General features: G+C 38.2%; 2 protein-coding genes across 2 annotated transcripts in view; both read left to right on the forward strand.

Annotated features, from left to right (window-relative positions):
• LOC137627208 (salivary glue protein Sgs-3-like) overlaps positions 1-786 on the forward strand; it is a 4,276-nt gene extending 3,490 nt beyond the window's left edge. Inside the window, exon 2 of the mRNA XM_068358289.1 lies at positions 1-786. This exon is cut by the window's left edge and continues 111 nt beyond it. Within this exon, the coding sequence (XP_068214390.1) occupies positions 1-786 (786 nt within the window).
• The window catches only part of LOC137627675 (uncharacterized), a 27,218-nt gene extending 8,419 nt beyond the window's left edge, over positions 1-18,799 (forward strand). Inside the window, exon 2 of the mRNA XM_068358866.1 lies at positions 17,333-18,799. Within this exon, the coding sequence (XP_068214967.1) occupies positions 17,335-18,714 (1,380 nt within the window). The 5' untranslated portion in view covers positions 17,333-17,334 and the 3' untranslated portion in view covers positions 18,715-18,799. The remainder of the gene's footprint in view (positions 1-17,332) is intronic.
• Positions 18,800-25,088: the final 6,289 nt, after the last annotated feature.

Here is a 25,088-nt window from a genome sequence, read left to right on the forward strand (position 1 = left end):
ACTACAAACGAAAAATTAGTGCCTGGATCTACGTTAGCACCGTCTACTACAAACGAAAAATTAGTGCCTGGATCTACGTTAACACCGTCTACTACACACAAAAAATTAGTGCCTGGATCTACGTTAGCACCGTCTACTACAAACGAAAAATTAGTGCCTGGATCTACGTTAGCACCGTCTACTACAAACGAAAAATTAGTGCCTGGATCTACGTTAACACCGTCTACTACACACAAAAAATTAGTGCCTGGATCTACGTTAGCACCGTCTACTACAAACGAAAAATTAGTGCCTGGATCTACGTTAACACCGTCTACTACACACAAAAAATTAGTGCCTGGATCTACGTTAGCACCGTCTACTACAAACGAAAAATTAGTGCCTGGATCTACGTTAGCACCGTCTACTATAAACGAAAAATTAGTGCCTGGATCTACGTTAGCACCGTCTACTACAAACGAAAAATTAGTGCCTGGATCTACGTTAGCACCGTCTACTACAAACGAAAAATTAGTGCCTGGATCTACGTTAGCACCGTCTACTACAAACGAAAAATTAGTGCCTGGATCTACGTTAGCACCGTCTACTACACACAAAAAATTAGTGCCTGGATCTACGTTAGCACCGTCTACTACAAACAAAAAATTAGTGCCTGGATCTACGTTAGCACCGTCTACTACACACAAAAAATTAGTGCCTGGATCTACGTTAGCACCGTCTACTACACACAAAAAAATTAGTGCCTGGATCTACGTTTGCACCGTCTACTACACACAAAAAAATTAGCGCCTGGATCTACGTTAGCACCGTCTACTACACACAAAAAAATTAGTGCCTGGATCTATGTTAGCACCGTCTACTACATACAAAAAATTAGTGCCTGGATCTACGTTAACACCGTCTACTACAAACGAAAAATTAGTGCCTGGATCTACGTTAACACCGTCTACTACACACAAAAAAATAGTGCCTGGATCTACGTTAGCACCGTCTACTACACACAAAAAAAATAGTGCCTGGATTTACGTTAGCACCGTCTACTCCACACAAAAAAATAGTGCCTGGATCTGCGTTAGCACCGCCTACTACACACACAAAAATAGTGCCTGGATCTGCGTTAGCACCGTCTACTACACACACAAAAATAGTGCCTGGATCTGCGTTAGCACCGTCTACTCCACACAAAAAAATAGTGCCTGGATCTACGTTAGCACCGTCTACTACACACAAAAAAATAGTGCCTGGATCTGCGTTAGCACCGTCTACTACACACAAAAAAATAGTGCCTGGATCTGCGTTAGCACCGTCTACTACACACAAAAAAATAGTGCCTGGATCTGCGTTAGCACCGTCTACTACACACACAAAAATAGTGCCTGGATCTGCGTTAGCACCGTCTACTACACACACAAAAATAGTGCCTGGATCTGCGTTAGCACCGTCTACTACACACAAAAAAATAGTGCCTGGATCTGCGTTAGCACCGTCTACTCACACAAAAAAATAGTGCCTGGATCTACGTTAGCACCGCCTACTACACACAAAAAAATAGTGCCTGGATCTACGTTAGCACCATCTACTACACACAAAAAAATAGTGCCTGGATCTACGTTAGCACCGCCTACTACACACAAAAAAATAGTGCCTGGATCTACGTTAGCACCGCCTACTACACACACAAAAATAGTGCCTGGATCTACGTTAGCACCGCCTACTACACACAAAAAAATAGTGCCTGGATCTACGTTAGCACCGCCTACTACACACACAAAAATAGTGCCTGGATCTACGTTAGCACCGCCTACTACACAAAAAAAAATAGTGCCTGGATCTACGTTAGCACCGCCTACTACACACAAAAAAATAGTGCCTGGATCTACGTTAGCACCGCCTACTACACACACAAAAATAGTGCCTGGATCTACGTTAGCACCGCCTACTACACACAAAAAAATAGTGCCTGGATCTACGTTAGCACCGCCTACTACACACAAAAAAATAGTGCCTGGATCTACGTTAGCACCGCCTACTACACACAAAAAAATAGTGCCTGGATCTGCGTTAGCACCGCCTACTACATACAAAAAATTAGTGCCTGGATCTACATATACAGTGGAATGTATCCTATAATCAAACGGACTCTTTAAAAATTCACTGAAATTCATCAATAAGTTACGGGACGCAGTGTAGACATTCGTATAAGCAAACAGACAGACAGACAGACAAATAAAGGAAAATACATAACATTCATCGACTTAAACAGCGAAGGTAGTAAGCTCTCCTTCAAACTAATCATTATCATCATAACACGTTCATAACTGTACTCTCTCTCTCTCTCTCTCTCTCTCTCTCTCTCTCTCTCTCTCTCTCTCTCTCTCTCTCTCTCTCTCTCTCTCTCCTGTGTGTATGTATGTATGTTTCTCAGAAGCCGACGAAACTTATTTAATGGGGACAGAAAAAAATATGAGTTTGAAGGGTTCAGAATGACATTGATTGGCCTGAGATGAAGTTGTGGAGTAGCTGTCTGATGTCACTTGACGGAAAACAAATTTTAAGTCAAGGAATGAAAATGAGGTGATTATTCTAAAGTTTGCAATTAGTTTTCGTGGGGAAGTTTGTATATACGTACGCTCGTTATATGAATATTAGTGAATTCAACTTGATAGGCATATAGGCCTACTCATAATGATTTAGCCTGTTAAATTGGTCTATAGAAAACTAGTGAACATTCTTCATTGTTTATTAATCATATTACTTGAGTTTTCATAAATGTATAATAATTTTACATCAGAAATATCAGTAGCAGTTAGCAACTAAAGACTTTTCTTCCGCTACTCTGGCGGCAACCAGGTAAAACCGGTCTTAAATGTATGTAAGCGGTTATGTACTCGTGTTCATGTACTAGCGCACTCCCTCTTGTGTGTGTGTGTGCGTGTGTGTGTGTGTATTTGGCCCCACCGAAATGTTAAGATAAAATCTAAATTTGTTTAGACAGATACTACGACACGTGCTCAACCCCGTATCAGTTGTCACAGTCACATTAAGTCTAAGCAGTGACGTTATTTCATACTTCTTAGGAGCCGAATCTTCTCGTTTTAAATCTCTCTCTCTCTCTCTCTCTCTCTCTCTCTCTCTCTCTCTCTCTCTCTCTCTCTCTCGGAGTTTCAGTTGGAGCAGCTTTATCATATTTGTTTTCCCCAAAAAGTCGTTGTTTATTCGTTTGTCACGCAACTGTTTCCAGCTGTCGCCTTATCTCTCTCTCTCTCTCTCTCTCTCTCTCTCTCTCTCTCTCTCTCTCTCTCTCATATAAGAAATTATGCTTATAGCATTTATTAAGCGAACTGATGAACATCAGATGTTTGTGCACACACATGGATGCGACATTACCGCTATTGCTATTATTATTAATATTATAATTATTACTATTATTAAGCTATAACCCTAGTTGGAAAAGCAGGATGCTATAAACCCAATGGCCCCAACCGGGGAAATAGCCCAGTGAGGAAAGGAAACAAGGAAAAATAAAATTTTTAAGAACAGTAACAGCAATAAAATAAATATTTCTTCTATAAACTATAAAACTTTAACAAAGCAAGAGGCGGATAAATTAGATAGAATAGTGTGCCAGAGTGTACCCTCAAGCAAGACAATTTTAATCAATGACAGTGGAAGACCTCGGTACAGAGGCTATGACACTACCCAATACGAGAAAACAATAGTTTGATTTTGGAGTGTCTTTCTCCTAGAAGAGCTGCTTACCATAGCCAAAGAGTCTCTTCTACCCTTGCCAAGAGGAAAGTAGTCACTGAGCAATTACAGTGCAGTAGTTAACCCCTTAGGTGAAGAAAATTTGTTAGGTAACCTGTGTTGTCAGGTGTATGAAGACAGAGAAGAATCTGTAAAGAATGGGCCAGATTATTCAGTGTATGTGTAGGCAAATGGAAAGTGAACCAACCAGAGAGAAGGAGCCAATGTACTACTGTATGGCCAGTAAAAGGACCCCATAAATCTCAGCTAGAAAGTTATTGGGTCTTATGACTGGCCAGACAGTACTACATTGGACCCCTCTTTCTGGCTGGTTACGGTTCATTTTCCTTTTGACTATACATACATTGAATAGCATGGGCTAAGCTTTCCACATTCTCATCTTTCCTCATTCATCTGATAACTCTGAAATTACCAAACAATTCTTCACTCAAGGGGTTAACTACTGTACTGTAATTGTTCAGTGGCTACTTTTCTCTTGGTAAGGGTAGAATGGACTTTAGCTATGGTAAGCAGCTCTTCTAGGAGGACACTCCAAAATCAAACCATTGTTCTCTAGTCCTGGGTAGTGCCTTAGTCTAAGTACCATGGTCATCAACTGTATTGTTTTAGAGTTCTCTTGCTTGAGGGTACACTCAGGCACACTTTTCTTATTTCTCTTAATTTGTATTTTTGAAGTTTGTGTAAGTTATATAAGAAAGAACAAATTTAATGTTGCTTTTCTCGACATATTTTATCTTGATTGCTCTTGTATTTATTTACTTTTTTGTTTCTTTTTCTTATTGGGCTATTTTTCCCTGTTGGAGCCCTTAGGCTTATAACATCCTGCTTTTTCAATTATGCTTGTAACTGAGATTATAATATATATGCATATATTCATGTGTGCGAGCGGATGTGCATGTATACATTACACGTATATTTGCATGATCTACAGATTTACTTTTATATATATCAAAAGCGGTTGTGAAATTTCTTCATATTCTAATAATGCAAATGTATTAGCAATGACGATAAATAGAAAAATAATTATAAAACGAAGTAGGAGAGAGAGAGAGAGAGAGAGAGAGAGAGAGAGAGAGAGAGAGAGAGAGAGAGAGAGAGAATCCCAACCACCCTCTCCAACGCCAGAGGCACACGCAGAAAACGTAATGCCTAGTGCCATCTAAAAATACTCTCTCTCTCTCTCTCTCTCTCTCTCTCTCTCTCTCTCTCTCTCTCTCTCTCTCTCTCTCTCTCTCTCTCTCTCTCTCTCTCTTATATATATATATATATATATATATATATATATATATATATATATATATGTATATATATGTATACACACACACATATATATATACACATATATATGTGTATATATATGTGTGTATATATATACGCACATATATATATACATATATATATATGTGTATATATGTAGTATGATATATACTGTATACACGCATTTTATATAAATATATATATATATATATATATATATATATATATATATATATATATATACATATATTATTACTAGCTAAGCTGCAATCCTAGTTGGAAAAGCAAGAACAAGATGCTATAAGCCCAAGGGCTCCAACAGAAAAAAATAGCCCAGTCAGGAAAGGTGAAAGGGAAATAAATAAAACGATATAAGAAGTAATGAACAATTGAAATATGATATGTCAAAAACATTAACTGTGTGTATATACTGTATACATCTTTCCTCATATAATAATAGGTTTGTGGTGGCATATTGGAAACGTTCCTGTCTAACAGTCTGTTGGACGGGTGTTTCAGCCAAGGAGGGGATGCAGGGGAAGAAAGAGAAGACGATGGATTGACAAATAAAGAAAGTTTGCATGAGTGGACTGGCATGGAAAGATCATAAACAGACAGAAGTGGATGGACATGTCTGAGGCCTTTGTTCTGCAGTGCACTAGTAATGTCTGATGATAATTGCGACAGGATTAGTAATGGAACTATAAGAGAGATTACTCAAGTGCCATATGTGGATGAGATCATGGTGAACACACTAGAAGAGTTGGAAGACCCAGACCTACACGGCTGTGGACTATGAGCAGTGAAGTAGGAGATGATGAATGGAGAAGTATTGATTCAAAAACCCAAGATAAAGACGACTGGCGAAATCTAACCGAGGCCCTTTGCGTCAATAGGCGTAGGAGGAGATGATGATGATGATGATGAAATATTCAACCTTTCCCACCCCTTCCCCTTTCCGAATCCTAACTACAACCCGCTGGTTCGGCAATTTGTGGGAGAGTGTGGTTTCCAAGCGTATCTCTCGAGGTAACCTCTCTCACAAGGTATGACTACCTCTCTCCATAGGAGCGGGACAATATATCTATCTATCTATCTATATATATATATATATATATATATATATATACATATATATACATATACATATATATATATATATATATATATATATATATATATATATATATATATATATAGTCAGGCAAAAGTTTTTATGTTGAACAGACTTACATAAGTCCTGTTATAGTTTATATATCAAATATCTGTTTAATGTTGTTAATGTTTTTTAAAACATTTTATTTTAATTTTCATTACTTCTTATATCGTTTAATTATTTCCTTATTTCCTTTCCTCACTGGGCTATTTTTACCCGTTGGAGCCCTTGGGCTTGTAGCATCTTGCTTTTACAACTAGGGTTGTAGCTTCGCTTGTGATAATAATAATGGGGAAGATGTGCTAAGCGACCTAAAAGCAAATGACAATCACATATTGAAGTATTAATTGAAAGGAATAAAATATCTAAATGTAGGGACAAATTAAACTACCTTTATAAAACGAATAAATGTGATAAATGACTGAACAAATAAGTAAAGTATACATAAAGATTAAAGACTAATATTATTCGCGGAAGGAAAATGCTGGTTGGTAAAAAGAGTTTCCAAAATTTAGTACACATGATTCGAAAATGATTGTAATATCAACACAGTTGCCTAGCGTGAATCCTTTATGTACTTGGATAGCAAAGCTATACGATTTCTGGTTAAGGCGGAATTGTACAAAGATAACTACGCCACAACGATTAGGGCTGTAGGTAGTTTTAAATATCAACACAAAATAACCCGTGACGCTAGAAACAAAATAAACCTAGTTAATGGGCGGTATTCATAAAGAAAAGGATATGCTTATACTTGCAAAATATGAAGGAAATCCTTCTACTTGTATTCATAAACATTTCAAGCAAAAGCTTCTACTTTTAGAGCAAAAACATATCCTTATAATCACATAAAAGTAAATGGTTATACATAAAGAAGACCTTTTACTTCATATAAAGAGCATATGCTTCGAAAAAGCTGAATCTGGTCAGTAGCAGACTGCATTCGAAGAGAAAGGTTGTTCTGATCAATTCTCAGCAAGATGGCAGATTTTGTGGATGTGAGGCATGTTAAACAATACATGCCCCATTTACCCACACTTGACCGTGATTTCAAGATGTTATTCCGTTTTGAAGAACAAAATGTACAGTGGCTTGCGGACAGATATCTTGTCCACACATGGAATCTCGATGAAATATCAAGGTTAAGCCATAACTTGGTGATATGCATTTTACATTTGCTTTTGCATGTATAAACAATTGGGGGAATACGAAGGCTGCTGTATTTAGGGATGTATGTATGTACAAACAGTATATATGTATGTATGTATGTATGTATGTGTATATATATATATATATATATATATATACATATATATATATATATGTGTGTGTGTGTGTGTGTGTGTGTGTACAGTACATGCAAATATACTGTATTCATATAATATATAAATATAGTTTATATATGTTATATATGTATATGTATGTATGTATGTATGTATATAAATATATATATATATGTGTGTGTGTATGTATGTATAAATTATATATATGTATATGTATGTATATGTATATATTATATATATGTATATGTATGTATATATATGTCTGTGTATATATATGTATATATATACATCGTATAAATATACATATATACACAGAATATTCATATACTGCAAAAGCTTATATACATGCATGTATATACACATATATAAACTATATATATATATATATATATATATATATATATATATATATATATATATCGATTCGTACCAGAAATAGATTGTTCTAAATCCCAAACTTGAAATAATTTAGCTGAAATCAACTATTTCAATTCGGTTTGCTTTAAACTTCAATTGCCCTTCGCCCTTCGTCCGGGTATCTTAAAGTTTCCTTCAAACTGCAAAGTTGAGCGTTTAGCTCTTCAAAACTTTTCAACTCAAATCCATAAATTAAATCACGTAGTTTATTATTATTATTATTATTATTATTATTATTATTATTATTATTATTATTATTATTATTATTATTATTATTATTATTATTATTGTTGTTGTTGTTATAAAACAAGAATGGAATTTTTCGCGAGTCCTAAAAGAATTCGGAAGAAAACTTTCCCGGATTTCCAAATGGCTTCAGAAAAAATAGCCATAGACTTGGCATGGAATTCTGAATGCTTCCAGAACGGAATCTCAGAACGGTTTCGGAAGAAAACTTTCCCAAATTTCTAAAAGTCTTCAAGGGACATAGCCGTATACTTAACATGGATTTCTGAATGACACCCGAACTGAAATTTCCAGGAGCAGTCCTGAACAACTCCTCCCCGAGCTTCAAATGACTTCTGAAGACCTGATCTTCATTTTTTCAAACGTAGCCTGCAACACGTCACATGATCTGTATGTAGCTGGCGAAATCTAACCAAGGAATTGCGCGTTAATAGGAGTAAGAGGAGATGAGTTGATGACTGGGAGAAGGATTTCACTTAACTCACAGAGATCGCGTTCTGGCGGAATAGGAAGCTGCCGGTAAGAATTATGTGTTACATGTTCGGAACACCATCAACTACAGATGGTTTTGGCTGCTGCCGAAGTTGCAGATCGTTCGTTTTATATCGCCCGACCTATAGAAAGATACGGGATCTTCCGTTGGCAGCTGAGCTTTGAAGATCATAATGTATGCGCCTTGAAGGATCCTTTGCTTGGGCTTTTGCGACAATGTCTTATTAAAGGAGACTCTTGGAAAAAGTACGAGGCTTTGTATCGGTGCAAAAACGGATTGCGGGGAATGAGGATGGAGGCAGAATGGTTCAACTGAACGGTGAGTGACGTGTAGTTCTTCAACAGGATTGTCCCAAAATTCGCCATTGAAGTAAGGACATATCCAAACGACATTGGTAAATATATCATGTTGCTCGTCATTTACTTTGACATGATAGTGTATGCGGAAATATCGATAGTATTCATCTCTTTACTCATTGCCCAGATAGGTAAAGAATAAGTGCCTTCGATTTCCCTGAGGAATCTGACGAAGTGAGGACTCGCGGCACTGAAATCTCTTTTGAAATCTAGAAGGACACTGACGAACTAAGGAAAAGAGACAATGAAATCTCGAAAGAAACAGATAATCTAATAAAAGAATATCTTGAAAACTAGAAGACAGGAGAGAACAGCGAAGAGGAGCCTCTAATGCCAGAGGTAAGACACTTAAAAATAGAGAGCCTCTAATGCTAGAAGTAAGGCACCTCAAAATACAGATCGAAGACCCTCTAATGCTAAAAGTATGAAACCTAGAAATATATGTCAAAGAACTTCTGATGCTAGAAGTGTGGGAGCTAAAGAGAGGCCAAAGAACGTCTAATATTAGAGGTGTGGGAGCTATAAAGAGAGGTCAAAGAACTTCTAATGCTTGAGGTAAGGGAGCTTAAAAGAAGTCAAAGAACTTCTAATGCTAGAGGTGTGGGAGCTAAAAAGAGGTCAAAGAACTTCTAATGCTAAAAATGTGGGAGCTAAAAAGAGGTCAAAGAACTTCTAATGCTAGAGGTGTGGGAGCTAAAAAGAAGTCAAAGAACTTATAATGCTAGAGGTGTGGGAACTAAAAAGAGGTCAAAGAACTTCTAATGCTAGAGGTGTGGGAGCTAAAAAGAGGTCAAAGAACTTCTAATGCTAGAAGTGTGGGAGCTAAAAAGAGGTCAAAGAACTTCTAATGCTAGAGGTGTGGGAGCTAAAAAGAGGTCAAAGAACTTCTAATGCTAGAGGTGTGGGAGCTAAAAAGGGATCAAAGAACTTCTAATGCTAGAGGTGTGGGAGCTAAAAAGAGGTCAAAGAACTTCTAATGCTAGAGGTGTGGGAACTAAAAAGAGGTCAAAGAACTTCTAATGCTAGAGGTGTGGGAGCTAAAAAGAGGTCAAAGAACTTCTAATGCTAGAGGTGTGGGAGCTAAAAAGAGGTCAAAGAACTTCTAATGCTAGAGGTGTGGGAGCTGAAAAGAAGTCAAAGAACTTCTAATGCTAGAGGTGTGGGAGCTAAAAAGAGGCCAAAGAACTTCTAATGCTAGAGGTGTGGGAGCTAAAAAGGGATCAAAGAACTTCTAATGCAAGGGGTGTGGGAGCTAAAAAGAGGTCAAAGATCTTCTAATGCAAGAGGTGTGGGAGCTAAAAAGAGGTCAAAGATCTTCTAATGCAAGGGGCGTGGGAGCTAAAAAGAGGTCAAAGATCTTCTAATGCAAGGGGTGTGGGAGCTAAAAAGGGATCAAAGAACTTCTAATGCAAGGGGTGTGGGAGCTAAAAAGAGGTCAAAGATCTTCTAATGCAAGGGGTGTGGGAGCTAAAAAGAGGTCAAAGAACTTCTAATGCAAGGGGTGGGGGAGCTAAAAATAGGTCAAAGAACTTCTAATGCAAGGGGTGTGGGAGCTAAAAAGAGGTCAAATAACTTCTAATGCAAGGGGTGTGGGAGCTAAAAAGAGGTCAAAGAACTTCTAATGCTAGAAGTGTGGGAGCTAAAAAGAGGTCAAAGAACTTCTAATGCAAGGGGTGTGGGAGCTAAAAAGAGGTCAAAGATCTTCTAATGCAAGGGGTGTGGGAGCTAAAAAGAGGTCAAAGAACTTCTAATGCAAGGGGTGGGGGAGCTAAAAATAGGTCAAAGAACTTCTAATGCAAGGGGTGTGGGAGCTAAAAAGAGGTCAAATAACTTCTAATGCAAGGGGTGTGGGAGCTAAAAAGAGGTCAAAGAACTTCTAATGCTAGAAGTGTGGGAGCTAAAAAGAGGTCAAAGAACTTCTAATGCAAGGGGTGTGGGAGCTAAAAAGAGGTCAAAGATCTTCTAATGCAAGGGGTGTGGGAGCTAAAAAGAGGTCAAAGAACTTCTAATGCAAGGGGTGTGGGAGCTAAAAAGAGGTCAAAGATCTTCTAATGCAAGGGGTGTGGGAGCTAAAAAGAGGTCAAAGAACTTCTAATGCAAGGGGTGGGGGAGCTAAAAATAAGTCAAAGAACTTCTAATGCAAGGGGTGTGGGAGCTAAAAAGAGGTCAAATAACTTCTAATGCAAGGGGTGTGGGAGCTAAAAAGAGGTCAAAGAACTTCTAATGCTAGAAGTGTGGGAGCTAAAAAGAGGTCAAAGAACTTCTAATGCAAGGGGTGGGGGAGCTAAAAAGAGGTCAAAGAACTTCTAATGCAAGGGGTGGGGGAGCTAAAAAGAGGTCAAAGAACTTCTAATGCAAAGGGTGGGGGAGCTAAAATGAGGTCATATAACTTCTAATGCAAGGGGTGTGGGAGCTAAAAAGAGGTCAGAGAACTTCTAATGCAAGGGGTGGGGAGGCTAAAAAGAGGTCAAAGAACTTCTAATGCAAGGGGTGGGGGAGCTAAAAAGAGGTCATAGAACTTCTAATGCAAGGGGTGGGGGAGCTAAAAAGAGGTCAGAGAACTTCTAATGCAAGGGGTGGGGAGGCTAAAAAGAGGTCAAAGAACTTCTAATGCAAGGGGTGGGGGAGCTAAAAAGAGGTCATAGAACTTCTAATGCAAGGGGTGGGGGAGCTAAAAAGAGGTCAGAGAACTTCTAATGCAAGGGGTGGGGGAGCTAAAAAGAGGTCAGAGAACTTCTAATGCAAGGGGTGGGGAGGCTAAAAAGAGGTCAAAGAACTTCTAATGCAAGGGGTGGGGGAGCTGAAAAGAGGTCATAGAACTTCTAATGCAAGGGGTGGGGGAGCTAAAAAGAGGTCAGAGAACTTCTAATGCAAGGGGTGGGGAGGCTAAAAAGAGGTCAGAGAACTTCTAATGCAAGGGGTGGGGGAGCTAAAAAGAGGTCAGAGAACTTCTAATGCAAGGGGTGGGGAGGCTAAAAAGAGGTCAAAGAACTTCTAATGCAAGGGGTGGGGGAGCTAAAAAGAGGTCATAGAACTTCTAATGCAAGGGGTGGGGGAGCTAAAAAGAGGTCAGAGAACTTCTAATGCAAGGGTTGGGGGAGCTAAAAAGAGGTCAAAGAACTTCTAATGCAAGGGTTGGGGGAGCTAAAAAGAGGTCAAAGAACTTCTAATGCAAGGGGTGGGGGAGCTAAAAAGAGGTCAAAGAACTTCTAATGCAAGGGTTGGGGGAGCTAAAAAGAGGTCAAAGAACTTCTAATGCAAGGGGTGGGGGAGCTAAAAATAGGTCAAAGAACTTCTAATGCAAGGGGTGGGGGAGCTAAAAAGAGGTCAAATAACTTCTAATGCAAGGGGTGTGGGAGCTAAAAAGAGGTCAAAGAACTTCTAATGCTAGAAGTGTGGGAGCTAAAAAGAGGTCAAAGAACTTCTAATGCAAGGGGTGGGGGAGCTAAAAAGAGGTCAAAGAACTTCTAATGCAAGGGGTGGGGGAGCTAAAAAGAGGTCAAAGAACTTCTAATGCAAAGGGTGGGGGAGCTAAAAAGAGGTCATATAACTTCTAATGCAAGGGGTGTGGGAGCTAAAAAGAGGTCAGAGAACTTCTAATGCAAGGGGTGGGGAGGCTAAAAAGAGGTCAAAGAACTTCTAATGCAAGGGGTGGGGGAGCTAAAAAGAGGTCATAGAACTTCTAATGCAAGGGGTGGGGGAGCTAAAAAGAGGTCAGAGAACTTCTAATGCAAGGGGTGGGGAGGCTAAAAAGAGGTCAAAGAACTTCTAATGCAAGGGGTGGGGGAGCTAAAAAGAGGTCATAGAACTTCTAATGCAAGGGGTGGGGGAGCTAAAAAGAGGTCAGAGAACTTCTAATGCAAGGGGTGGGGGAGCTAAAAAGAGGTCAGAGAACTTCTAATGCAAGGGGTGGGGAGGCTAAAAAGAGGTCAAAGAACTTCTAATGCAAGGGGTGGGGGAGCTAAAAAGAGGTCATAGAACTTCTAATGCAAGGGGTGGGGGAGCTAAAAAGAGGTCAGAGAACTTCTAATGCAAGGGGTGGGGGAGCTAAAAAGAGGTCAGAGAACTTCTAATGCAAGGGGTGGGGAGGCTAAAAAGAGGTCAAAGAACTTCTAATGCAAGGGGTGGGGGAGCTAAAAAGAGGTCATAGAACTTCTAATGCAAGGGGTGGGGGAGCTAAAAAGAGGTCAGAGAACTTCTAATGCAAGGGTTGGGGGAGCTAAAAAGAGGTCAAAGAACTTCTAATGCAAGGGTTGGGGGAGCTAAAAAGAGGTCAAAGAACTTCTAATGCAAGGGGTGGGGGAGCTAAAAAGAGGTCAAAGAACTTCTAATGCAAGGGGTGGGGGAGCTAAAAAGAGGTCAAAGAACTTCTAATGCAAGGGGTGGGGGAGCTAAAAAGAGGTCAGAGAACTTCTAATGCAAGGGTTGGGGGAGCTAAAAAGAGGTCAAAGAACTTCTAATGCAAGGGTTGGGGGAGCTAAAAAGAGGTCAAAGAACTTCTAATGCAAGGGGTGGGGGAGCTAAAAAGAGGTCAAAGAACTTCTAATGCAAGGGGTGGGGGAGCTAAAAAGAGGTCAAAGAACTTCTAATGCAAGGGGTGGGGGAGCTAAAAAGAGGTCAAAGAACTTCTAATGCAAGGGGTGGGGGATAGATGTCGCCAGCGAGGCTTTGGGGAAGGCGCGGCGGCATCTGTGTTCTTTCTGATGTGTAAACTTGATTAAATACAAGTAAAAACAGGGCATTAAATACGTATTATAAATACTAAACTCTTTCTTATCTTGACAGCACAAATGAAATCTTACAAGTTCCAACACGAGTCACGTGTCAACCTTTTACATCTACTTGGAGGATATCCTCGCAAGTGAAAGGTAATCATTATGAATATGGAAAGAAAGATTTGCTTATACTTCTACCTTTTGCTTCAGAGAATTACCTGGCACTTCTACCTTATGCTTACAAGGATATCCTTCATTTTTATGAATACCTCCCAATGACTTGAGAGAATATTTAGACAGGAAAGCAGATGAGGCTGACAAAGCTATGAATTCAGGGAGTGGCTATGGTGTAAGGATTGCTCATAGAATTATTAATGAAATCTCTACTGGGGCAAAGAAGATGCAAAAAGAGAGATGGATCTGTTATAACAATAGAAGATGAAGAAAGACAACGTTGGATGGAATACTTTAGTGAGGTCATGAATAGGAGATACGAAGGGAATAATTCTATTGATATACCTGAAGCTGATGAAGACCTTGATGTGCCCATGAATGAATTCAGTGTGTTTGAAGTCGAAGCTATCATTAAAGAACTCAAGAGATGGAAAGCCCCTGGATACGATGGAATGTCTGCTGAGAGGATATTCAGTGAAAATGAAGTGACTCCCAGAATACTTACAAGATTATTTTGTAGAATGTGGCGTAAAGAGGCAAAATCTGATGAGTGGGAGCGAGGAGTGTTGGTAAAAAAAAGAAAAAAAAATCTGAGTGATTGCAATAACTACAGAAGGATTGGACTGGAATGGTAACAGGAAATTAGCTGACCTTGAGTATGCTGATGATGCTGTCCTTATTAGCAAAATACCACAAGACTTGCAAAGCTTGATAACCAGAATGCATGAAATATCAAATGAGGTTGGGTTCAAGATAAATACAAGGAAGACAGAGATGATGAGAACAGAATATGCAATGAAAGATGAAATATCATTGGACGGAGAAAGGATTAATGAGGTGGAATCATTTAAATATTTAGGAACTATGATCTCTAATACAGGATCTTTAGATTTTGAGTTTAATGAAAGATTGAACAAAGCAAATAAGACTATGGCTAGGTTAAGTAAAATTTGGAAATTAAATCACCTGAAATTACATATAAAACATCAGGCTATTTTTCCATGTTGGAGCCATTGGGCTTATAACATCCTGCTTTTCCAACTAGGGCTGTAGCTTAGCTAGTAATAATAATAATAATAATAATAATAATAATAATAATAATAATAATAATAATAATTTTATAATTATTAATAATAATAATAATGATAATAATAATGATAATAATAATAATAATAATAATAATAATAATAATGATGATGATGATGATAATAATAATGATAATAATAATAGTAATAATAATAATAATAATAATGATGATGATTTTAATAATAATAATAATAATAATAATAATAATAATAATAATAATAAGAGCTGTGAAATCTTATGTGAATCAAATTATTAATCCTGAGATATCGGTAATTGCAAGTGACGGTTCTTTTTAAAAAAAAAAAAAAAAAAAAGTAGAAGTACTCACTCCTACTCCGGCAGCTCTGAATGATATGGCTCTCTTCTCTTCCGAGTTTCATTGACTTGTAGAATGATGTGGTATTGAACCCTACAAAAGAAAAATAAATATTTGTTAGACTAGGTAAAACAATAATAATATATTTCTTAGTTTATGATTTACGAACTTCTCCTTTTGTATAGAAATGTGTTTTTTACTTAAGCAAAGTGTAATTACTTTAGCCAACGATCTTCGATTAATGAACAAATGTGAACTTTGGAAGCTAATAATTATTTCAACCCTAAACTATTAGGGGTTGTGGTGGCCGATGCGGTAACGTCCCCTATTCGATCCCGCTCAAACTCGTTAGTTTCTTTGGTCGCTACAACCTCACCATCATTGTGAGCTAAGGATGGGAGTTAGGAGGAGCCTATAGGTCTATCTGCTGAGTCACCAGTAGCCATTGCCTGGCCCTCCTTGGTCCTAGCTTGGATGGAGAGGGGCCTTGGGCGCTGATCATATTTATATATGGTCATTTTGTAGGCCATTGTCCTGCTCGATAGGGAAATGTCACTGTCCCTTGCCCCTTCCATTCATAAGCGGCCTTTAAACCTTTAAATGAAGTACTGATTTTCATTCTTTGTATAATAAATCTTTTTCCTATCATGTAAATCGCATAGATTTCCTTCAGAGCATTTCAACATTTACAATTTATGAAGCAATACACCAAGGAATGTCACAATAATTCTCAATAATTCTCTGGTCATTCTAGTCACTGGCTAGTACAGTTTTAACGAGTTTGCCTGGCATTCGCGTGGCAGCAGATCGATCCTACCCGGGACCTGGAGTTTAAGCTGTTTACTGGGGATGCCACTGCTGTGGTTGTGCTCCAGTGGGGGGGGGGGGGGGCGCTTGCCTGGCGGACGTTCTGGTGAGCATCTATTCTGATAAAACTGGAGCTGAAACCGGACACTCTTTACCTTTATTGTTTAAAGGTTTAAAGGCCGCTCATGAAAGGCAAAGCAAGGGACAGTGATAATGCCCTATCAAGCAGGACAAGGCCGTAGAGAGTGACCATATATACATATGATCAAGGCCACTATATTGGCCTTGCATATGATCAGCACCTAACTCCCCTCTCCACCTAAGCTACGATCAAGGCGGGCCAAGCAATGGCTGCTGAAAACTCAGCGGATAGGCCTATAGGCTCCCCCAATCCTCCCATCCTTAGCTCACAAGGATGGAGAAGTTGCAGGTACCAAAGGAACTAACAAGTTTGAGCGGGACTAGAACCCGAGTCTGGCGTTTACTAGTCAGGGACGTTACCACATCGGCCACCACAATCAAACATAAAAGCAAAACAAAGGAAGAGCCATATTATCAAAACTTGAACTAAAGGACTTACAAATGTTCATGAACTTTTAAACTAAATTTATCCCAGATCTTCTACCAATTTACAGTCTGATAAACCGTGTTCAATCTAAGCCGGATTAGCAAAGGATTTACTCTTAAGCACCTAAGTTGTATCCTTCGTTTATTTTTTTTTCTTCTTCTTCTTTGGTAGGTATGTGATCTTTATTGATGCTTGGTTATTTAAACTTAATGCAGATTTATCAATACAACTTATAGTAAGTAATAGTAATGAAAAAAACATGTCAATTATGCATCTTCAATTATTGATAAGAGAAAAAGTTATTATTATGATTAGTATTCCATGATAAACTTCCTGTTTGTATATTTTTTCCAACAACACATTCTTCTGGGCATGATGTATTTATCCAGAATTAGAAGTTTTTATAGTTAATACATGAAGGATTTATTTCAAGGTCGTCACTGATCTTAAAATATTCTATTTTAATTGTATATTACTTCTCTTGTAGTTCATTAATTACCTTATTTTTCTTTCCTCACAGGGCTATTTTCCCTGTTGAAGCCTTTGGCCTTATAGAGCATCCTGCTTTTCCAACTAGGGTTGTAGTAATAATAATAATAATAATAATAATAATAATAATAATAATAATAATAATAATAATAAAAGGGTTATTGATAATTAATTATTAACAAACTTTACCTTTCCCTTCAGGTATGAACGCAGAAGATAACTGGTGGTGGGGATGGTCAGGATTGGCAGGCGGCTCCTGGGCTGCAATCGTGTGTTTGGTCGTCGTCCTCGGCAGCGTGGTCAACTTCGCCGTCCTAATACACTGGTTCACGACAAAGCCTACCCAGGAATCGCCCTCAGCTGCCCTGCCGTTTGTGGATCTCCTTGTGTGCTTGCTGGCCTCCCCATTACGCTACGTGTCGAATACACCATCCACGAAGATCATGCCCGAGAAAGAGTTTTCTCCCATGATGGTAAACTTCACAGCACAGCTCCAGCTAAATGATGCTTTGCCAATTCCTGATTCGGTGGATGACGTTTTATACGAGGCTGAGAAGATTACTTTCTACGTTAGTCAAGATAATGACACAGATTACGAAGACGAGTTATTGACACCACCTTCCTCAAATGATTCTATGCATGCCATTGTTGTTTTCATTTGTCTTGCGTCACTGCATGTTGTCGTGATGGTTGCAGTTCACCGCTTAGCTCTGCTACTTAGATGTTCACCGCCAGTGCTTCTTCCTTTCAGGATGAGTCCTCCCATTTTCGTACTTATGGTTGCGCTTGCAACTGCGGGTGCTCTAGTTGGATGTCTACATGCAACAGGACAATTCACGGAACACCTACCTCTCTTGGGTACCATGATATATCCAGCTGATCTTTCCCCATCACCAGTGGTCATTGGGTTTTTGTCTTACACTGCAGGGCTGTGTGGAATTGCTGCATTTTGTTACGGAACAATAATTACCACACTTCTTTACCAAGGGAGGGATCGAACGGCGATGAATTCCAATTTGAGACAAGATCCTTTGCCTCTCACATCCAGCACCACCAGTAGTGCTGCCATGCAACAACCGCCTGAAGAGATGAACACTGTACAGGCTTACAGCGGCCACGGAAAGGCCATAAGAGCCTGCATGACTGTTGTATCAGTCTTGGTGACATTGGCAGTATGTTGGGCAATACCAATTTCTCTAGCATTATATAGCCTTTTGACAGACATGGAAATTACTCCCGCGTTGCCCTACAGCGATATTCTCCTTCTACTGTCAGGCCTTATCCACCCTTTTGTATATGGTGAAGGATGGATAGCAGTGGCTGCTTGCTATGCTGGAGTGCGCAATGTAACTTCAGCGACGGCTTACAGAATGGGCCTTAAAAAACGCACAAGACGCCCTGTCCGTACCGCAGTTAGGGACAGGAGAATACAAGACGAATCGAGAAATGTCCAACAGCAGTACATCAGGTACTGTTGCCCTTGTAGAACAGCGAGTCGAGTGCCTGACACGCAGCTTTTCTCTTTCGTCAACAGCTTCCCTCTCAGACATGCTCTGTCTCGACCCGACCCTGATCCATTGTGACATTTGAAGGTTCTTTAGCAAATTGAGCCTAGAAAATAGTGAATTTCAAGTCTTTGATGCAATTTCTTTTATAATAAAGTCGATGAATCAAGCTTGACTTCTTGTTAATTATGCATTCAGTTTTTCCTTTTTCTTTTTTTAGAACTGCATAAATATTCTCACCTCATCTTAATTCATTTATGTATCTCCGTGTGCTGTTAATAGAAAGTCATCATAATCATCATCTCCTACGCCTACTGACGCATAGAGCCTCGCTTAGATTTCGTCAGTCATCTCTCACTTGAGGATTTAATTAATACTTCTCCATTCATCATCTCCCACCTCACGCTTCATAGTTCTCAGCTATGTAGGCTTGGGTCTTCCTACTCTTCTAAAGCCTTGTGGATCCCAGTTAAAAGTTTGGTGAACTAATCTCTCTTGGGGAGTAACAATAAATAAATAAGGATTGAAGTGACTCTAGTCTTCCAATTATAATCAATAAAGAGAGAAGGAGGACTCTGGGAAATGGAAGAAGCTATAGAGGTTCCGATATTGGTAGTGATCACCAGTTCCTCAATGCCAAACTGAAATTAAAACGGAAAGAACCAGTTCAGGTATTCAACCTGATTTGACAGTAAATTCGGCAACCAAAATTTATATTTTGAAATAACATGGGTTTGATTTTTATGCGAAAATTCTCTTCCAATTACTGCAATTATTATTATTATTATTATTATTATTATTATTATTATTAGCTAAGTTACAACCCTAGCTGGAAAAGCAAGATGCTAAAAGCCCAAGGGCTCCAACAGGCAAAAATAACCCAGTGAGGACAGGAAATAAGGAAACAAATAAACGATATAAGAAATAATGAACAATTAGATGAAATATTTTGAAAATACAAACATAAAAACATACATTTCATAAATAGACTAGAAAAAGGAGCTTGATTAACTATTCTCTCTCTCTCTCTCTCTCTCTCTCTCTCTCTCTCTCTCTCTCTCTCTCTCTCTCTCTCTCACTCACATATACACGTACGCAGCTTAAATTCATCACAGCCTGTAGCTACTACTTCTTTTATTCATATTATTATTTGATCAATAATATCTTAGCAGCCCAAAAGAAGAAAAAAAAAATAAGTCAGATAAATAAAAGAATAACAAACGCTGAAAAATACATTTCAATGGAAGCTATGCTCTTTTTGCAAATTAATTTCTTTAAAAAAGATATCATATAGCTTAGCACCAAAGCTTTATTTGGACTAATTTTGGAATGAGAGAGGAACCATAGGTTGGTTGTGCGCAAGAAAGAAGAGCCTTAGCCCTCATCTTCAGAATACTGGAAATGTCAGTATTTTGAACATATATATTTATAATGGTCGATTCATTAGAAGTTTTAGTTCATTTCATCTATAAGTGTTTGTTCATTGGAGATAATAATAATCATACAGGTAGAAATATTAAAGCAAGTTAAAGAAGTAACAGCATTATTAAAATTTCGAATATCATTATGTAGCCTACACAGGAAGGAGAGTCGTTCATTATTATTATTATTATTATCACTTGCCAACTACAACGCAAATTGAAAAGCAGGATGCTATAAGCTCAAGGGCTCCAACAAGAAAAACAGCCCAGTGAGGAAAGGAAATAAGCTAAAAGAGAAGTAATAAACAACTAAAATAAAATATTATAAAAAGAGTAACATTGCTAAAATAAATTTTTCATTTATACACTATAAAAACTAAAAAAAAGAGGAAGAGAAATAAAATAGAAGTGTGCCCGAGTGTACCCTCAAGCAAGAGAACTCTACCCTAAAACAATGGAAGCCCATGGTTCAGAGGCTATGGCACTACCAAAGATTTTGGTTTTAGTATATTATCTACTGAGGCTTACAACAGACCACGGGGATTTAGTCCGGGCAGCAATGGGCTTCAATGAGATCCAAGGACTTAACGGAGTGAATAAATGAACAAAAAATGGCATTCTTAACTAGTTTGATTGTATATTATTCTTTTCTTTCTATTTCTCATTGAGTCTACAATTAATCTCTGTCTCGGCGAATTTCAGGAAGTATTTTTCTTCTGAGTAATGATATTTGTTTCGCTGATTTACAGAATTTATGGCTGTTAAATTCTTTTCTTATGTCGGCGTAAGGTAATATAGGGCCTCGTGAATCTGTCTACATGAGAGAGAGAGAGAGAGAGAGAGAGAGAGAGAGAGAGAGAGAGAGAGAGAGAGAGAGAGAGAGAGTTCCTCTTATTCACAGCTATCTTCAGATAGATGACAATGATGAACTGTCCTCTATTCGCCTTTATGTGCAATTCCAACCAATATCTTTCATAGGCCTAAACATCTGTGCTGTGAGCTATATAGAATTTTCCAACGCTAATTTCTCGCATCATTGGCGCCAGACATATCAAACGAAGAACATTTATAAAGCCAAGCTTTAAATGGTCTAAATGCGATGCCTTATCTGGTGGGAGGGAGGGGCCATGAAATATGCTTCAACCATCTTGAGACGGCCTTAGTTCAACCCTAGACATACATGTCATTCTTTGTTTCACCGTTGGCAGGCAGAACCGGTCGAGAAAGTAGACCCTTTCGGTGTAAACAATATACTTAGCAACAATAGATTATCAAGTTTGGAAATATCTACGTTAGGTATTTATTAAGTTATAATTTCTGGGAGAATCATACTTTAGTTTCTTTGCACACATGTGCGAAAAGAAGCCGAAATCTATCAATATCTTTAACTTCAGAATCCACTTGATTTACTTTCATGGTATTACGAAGCTCGCATTTGATGTTAAACACACCTTGAGGTAGCGTAATGAATAGAAGAAATGTCAGGGTTACCCTATTATAATTACGAACGCCTGGCATTTTGTTGTGAGATACAGATCTTCTCTTAGTTACGTTGAACATTCCCAGGTGGAAGATATTTCACGCGACACGCTTCGTTGTTTGAAACGTCACATTTAAGAATCGTGACGTTTGGAAATAAAAAAGTGGTATCTTTTAAATATATATATATATATATATATATATATATATATATATATATATATATATATATATATATATATAAATATATATATATATATATATATATATATATATATATATATATATATATATATATATATATATATATATATATATAAAAGAGAGAGAGAGAGAGAGAGAGAGAGAGAGAGAGAGAGAGAGAGAGAGAGAGAGAGAGAGAGAGAGATGACAAGATAAGGTGAAAGATGATATGGAGAGAAAACGTTTGGTGGAAGAGGGTGCCTTTGATAAAAGGCTTTGGAGAGGATGCATCAGGCAACCGACCCCTTACTGTAGCGATAACGGTAGGAAAGAGGAGGATTTTGATAATCGTTTTCCTAATTAGAAAGTATTATATAAGAAAAAGCAACATTAATCAATCCAATTTTGTCCTATACCTAATTGGGTATTGAAATATAGACAGCATGCTTATCTTTTTCAAAATGGGATATTGACGATTTTCGGGTTACTTCAAACTCAATTCGTCGCTTAACAAATGGGGTAGGCCTAATTTTCGGGAAAAAATTATAATGGCGTAAATCAATTATACTAAAATTATAAATCTATAAAGGAAATCACACGATCTTTCCACCACAGAGCTGTCAAAATAAGATGAACAAACATAGATATGTCTGTTTTTGTGTACATCATTGGAACCCATGCAGACATCTGTTTGAAGACATTGCCAAGATGTAAGGTAAGTCTGTAAATAAGTTAAGGAAAAAAAAAGAATGTAGGAAAAGACATGAACCTCATTAAATAACACCATGACAAGACAGACAAGGGAAAATAACGAGAGAGAGAGAGAGAGAGAGAGAGAGAGAGAGAGAGAGAGAGAGAGAGAGAGAGAGAGAGAGAGAAAGAGAGAGAGAGAGATGTGGGTGAAGCGCTATGTGGGAGGAAGAGCTCATAGCACGCTGAAAGTTGAACCAGACCCAACCTTCCTGACAATGGATTATTTCATAAACAACAAACGAGGAAAATAGATGCACCACATCTGTCCCAAATTTATCGAAATGGTCGTAATTTTCTTTTTCATTTTTTTTCTAATTCTTCATAGAAATGGATTTATTGCTATTCGACCACCTAGCGTGAAAAAATGTGTAGACTTTTTTCCTTCTAATTTCACTTAAATTATGAACGTGCTCCTTTGGAATACTTAATAATCGTGATATTAGTACTAATTCAAAGGTAACTTCAAGCATTGTTGGCTGTGACTATCAAATCACTTTGTAATTTCACGTCATGAACTAGATTACAGATTAACGCATTACAAAATCTTTCATTGAGACTAAGCATATTTAATTGTATTAGACCTCTCGCATAATGCAATAGGCCTATCACAGACCACTGTGTTTGGAAGAATTAAAGTTCGCTCACAAACGATAGAGAAGAGAATATGTTATTACTATGATCCACATTGTTCTACAGACCAAACAAAAACACATCTTGGTTGTGGTGACCAATGCGGTAACGTCCCTGACTGGTGAACGCCAGATTGGGGTTCGAGTCTCGCTCAAACTCGTTAGTTCCTTTGATCGCTACACCCTCACCATCCTCATGAGCCAAGGATAGGGGGTGGGGGTTTGGGGGAGCCTATATGTCTATCATCTGAGTCATCAGCAGCCGTTGTCTGGCATTCCTTGGTCCTAACTTGGGTGGAGAGGGGGCTTGGGCGCTGACCATATGTATATACAGTATATGGTCAGTATCTAGGGCAATGGCACTTTCCCCTGCCTTTGCCATTCATGAGTGGCATTTAAATAAGCACCTCTCCACCCATGCTGGGATTAGGGTGTGCCAGGCAATGGGTACGGATGTCTCAGCAGATAGATGACAAGAATATTGTTCTATTCAAATTAGCTTAATGGTTGATAAAATAATGTCCATGATGAAAATATAATCCTTTGAATATATATATATATATATATATATATATATATGATAAATTTTACACATTTAGACGTGTTTTTCATATTCAAATAAGCCATATATATTTTTGATACATTAATGTCTGGATTCTCTTAACGACCTCGGGATCAGAGCCCCAGGCGAAATCACACAAAGACAAGAGCTTATGACCGGCCGGGAATCGAACCCTGGTCGGCAAGCCTGTATAAACAGTGACTAAACCACTTGGCCACGAAACTTTCTTCGTGGCCAAGTGGTTTAGTCACTGTCTATACAGGCTTACCGACCAGGGTTTGATTCCCGGCCGGTCATAAGCTCTTGTCTTTGTGTGATTTCGCCTGGGGCTCTGATCCCGAGGTTGTTCAGAGAATCCAGACATTAATGTATCAAAAATATATATGGCTTATTTGGATATATATATATATATATATATATATATATATATATATAATATATATATATATATATATATAACAAAATAATAGTGACAGTGAAAAAGTATATATCCTGGTCATACTAAAATAATCCGATCTAATTGCAATAATTTCAGTATAACAGATAGAATCCTTCATAAGCGAAATAAGTTTTCCAAATAGCAAACAGTTATATAATCTTATTTTGAAATAATTTGTTTATAAAGAGATATCCGGCTGGGGAGTGGCAAAGAAAGGACTCATTTCCCTGTATTTTTAATTTCATAATAGCTGACCCGAAAGGTATTTAGCTGGACAGCAAGAATATCACACAAGAGAATAACTCACAAGGAGGGGTGAGTAATAATGGCAGCCGTGAGAAGCAATACAAAAACATAGCCGTCAAACTTAAAGTAACGCAAAATTCTACCCGATGACCAGGAAACCTTTGTATATCTCTCCTTCACAAAACAGCAATGATATTATTATTATTATTATTATTATTATTATTATTATTACTTGCTAAGCTACAGCCCTAGTTGGAAAAGCAGTGCTATAAGTCCTCGGGCTTATAGCAAAACAGCCCAATGAGGAAAGGAATTAAGGAAACTACAAGAAAAATAATTAACAATATAAAATATTCTAAGAACAGTAACGACATTAAAATGAATAATTCATATATAAACTATAAAAACTTTAAAAAAAGAAACAAGAGGAAGAGAAATAAGATAGAATAGTGTGCCCGACTGTATCCTCAAACAATAGAGCTAACCCAAGACAGTGGAAGACCATAGTACAGAGGCTATGGCACTACCTAAGACTAGAGAATGATGGTTTGATTTTGGAGTGTCCTTCTCCCAAGGACCCCATAACTCTAGCGGTAGTATCTCAACGGGTGGCTGGAAAGAGTTATTGGGTCCTTTGACTGGCCAGACAGTACTTCATTGAATCCTCCTCTCTGGTTACAGCTCATTTTCCCTTTGCCTACCCATACACTGAATACTCATGCCTATTCTTTACACATTCT

Source organism: Palaemon carinicauda, chromosome 35 (genome assembly GCF_036898095.1).
Source record: "Palaemon carinicauda isolate YSFRI2023 chromosome 35, ASM3689809v2, whole genome shotgun sequence".
Classification (NCBI taxonomy): Eukaryota; Metazoa; Arthropoda; class Malacostraca; order Decapoda; family Palaemonidae; genus Palaemon; species Palaemon carinicauda.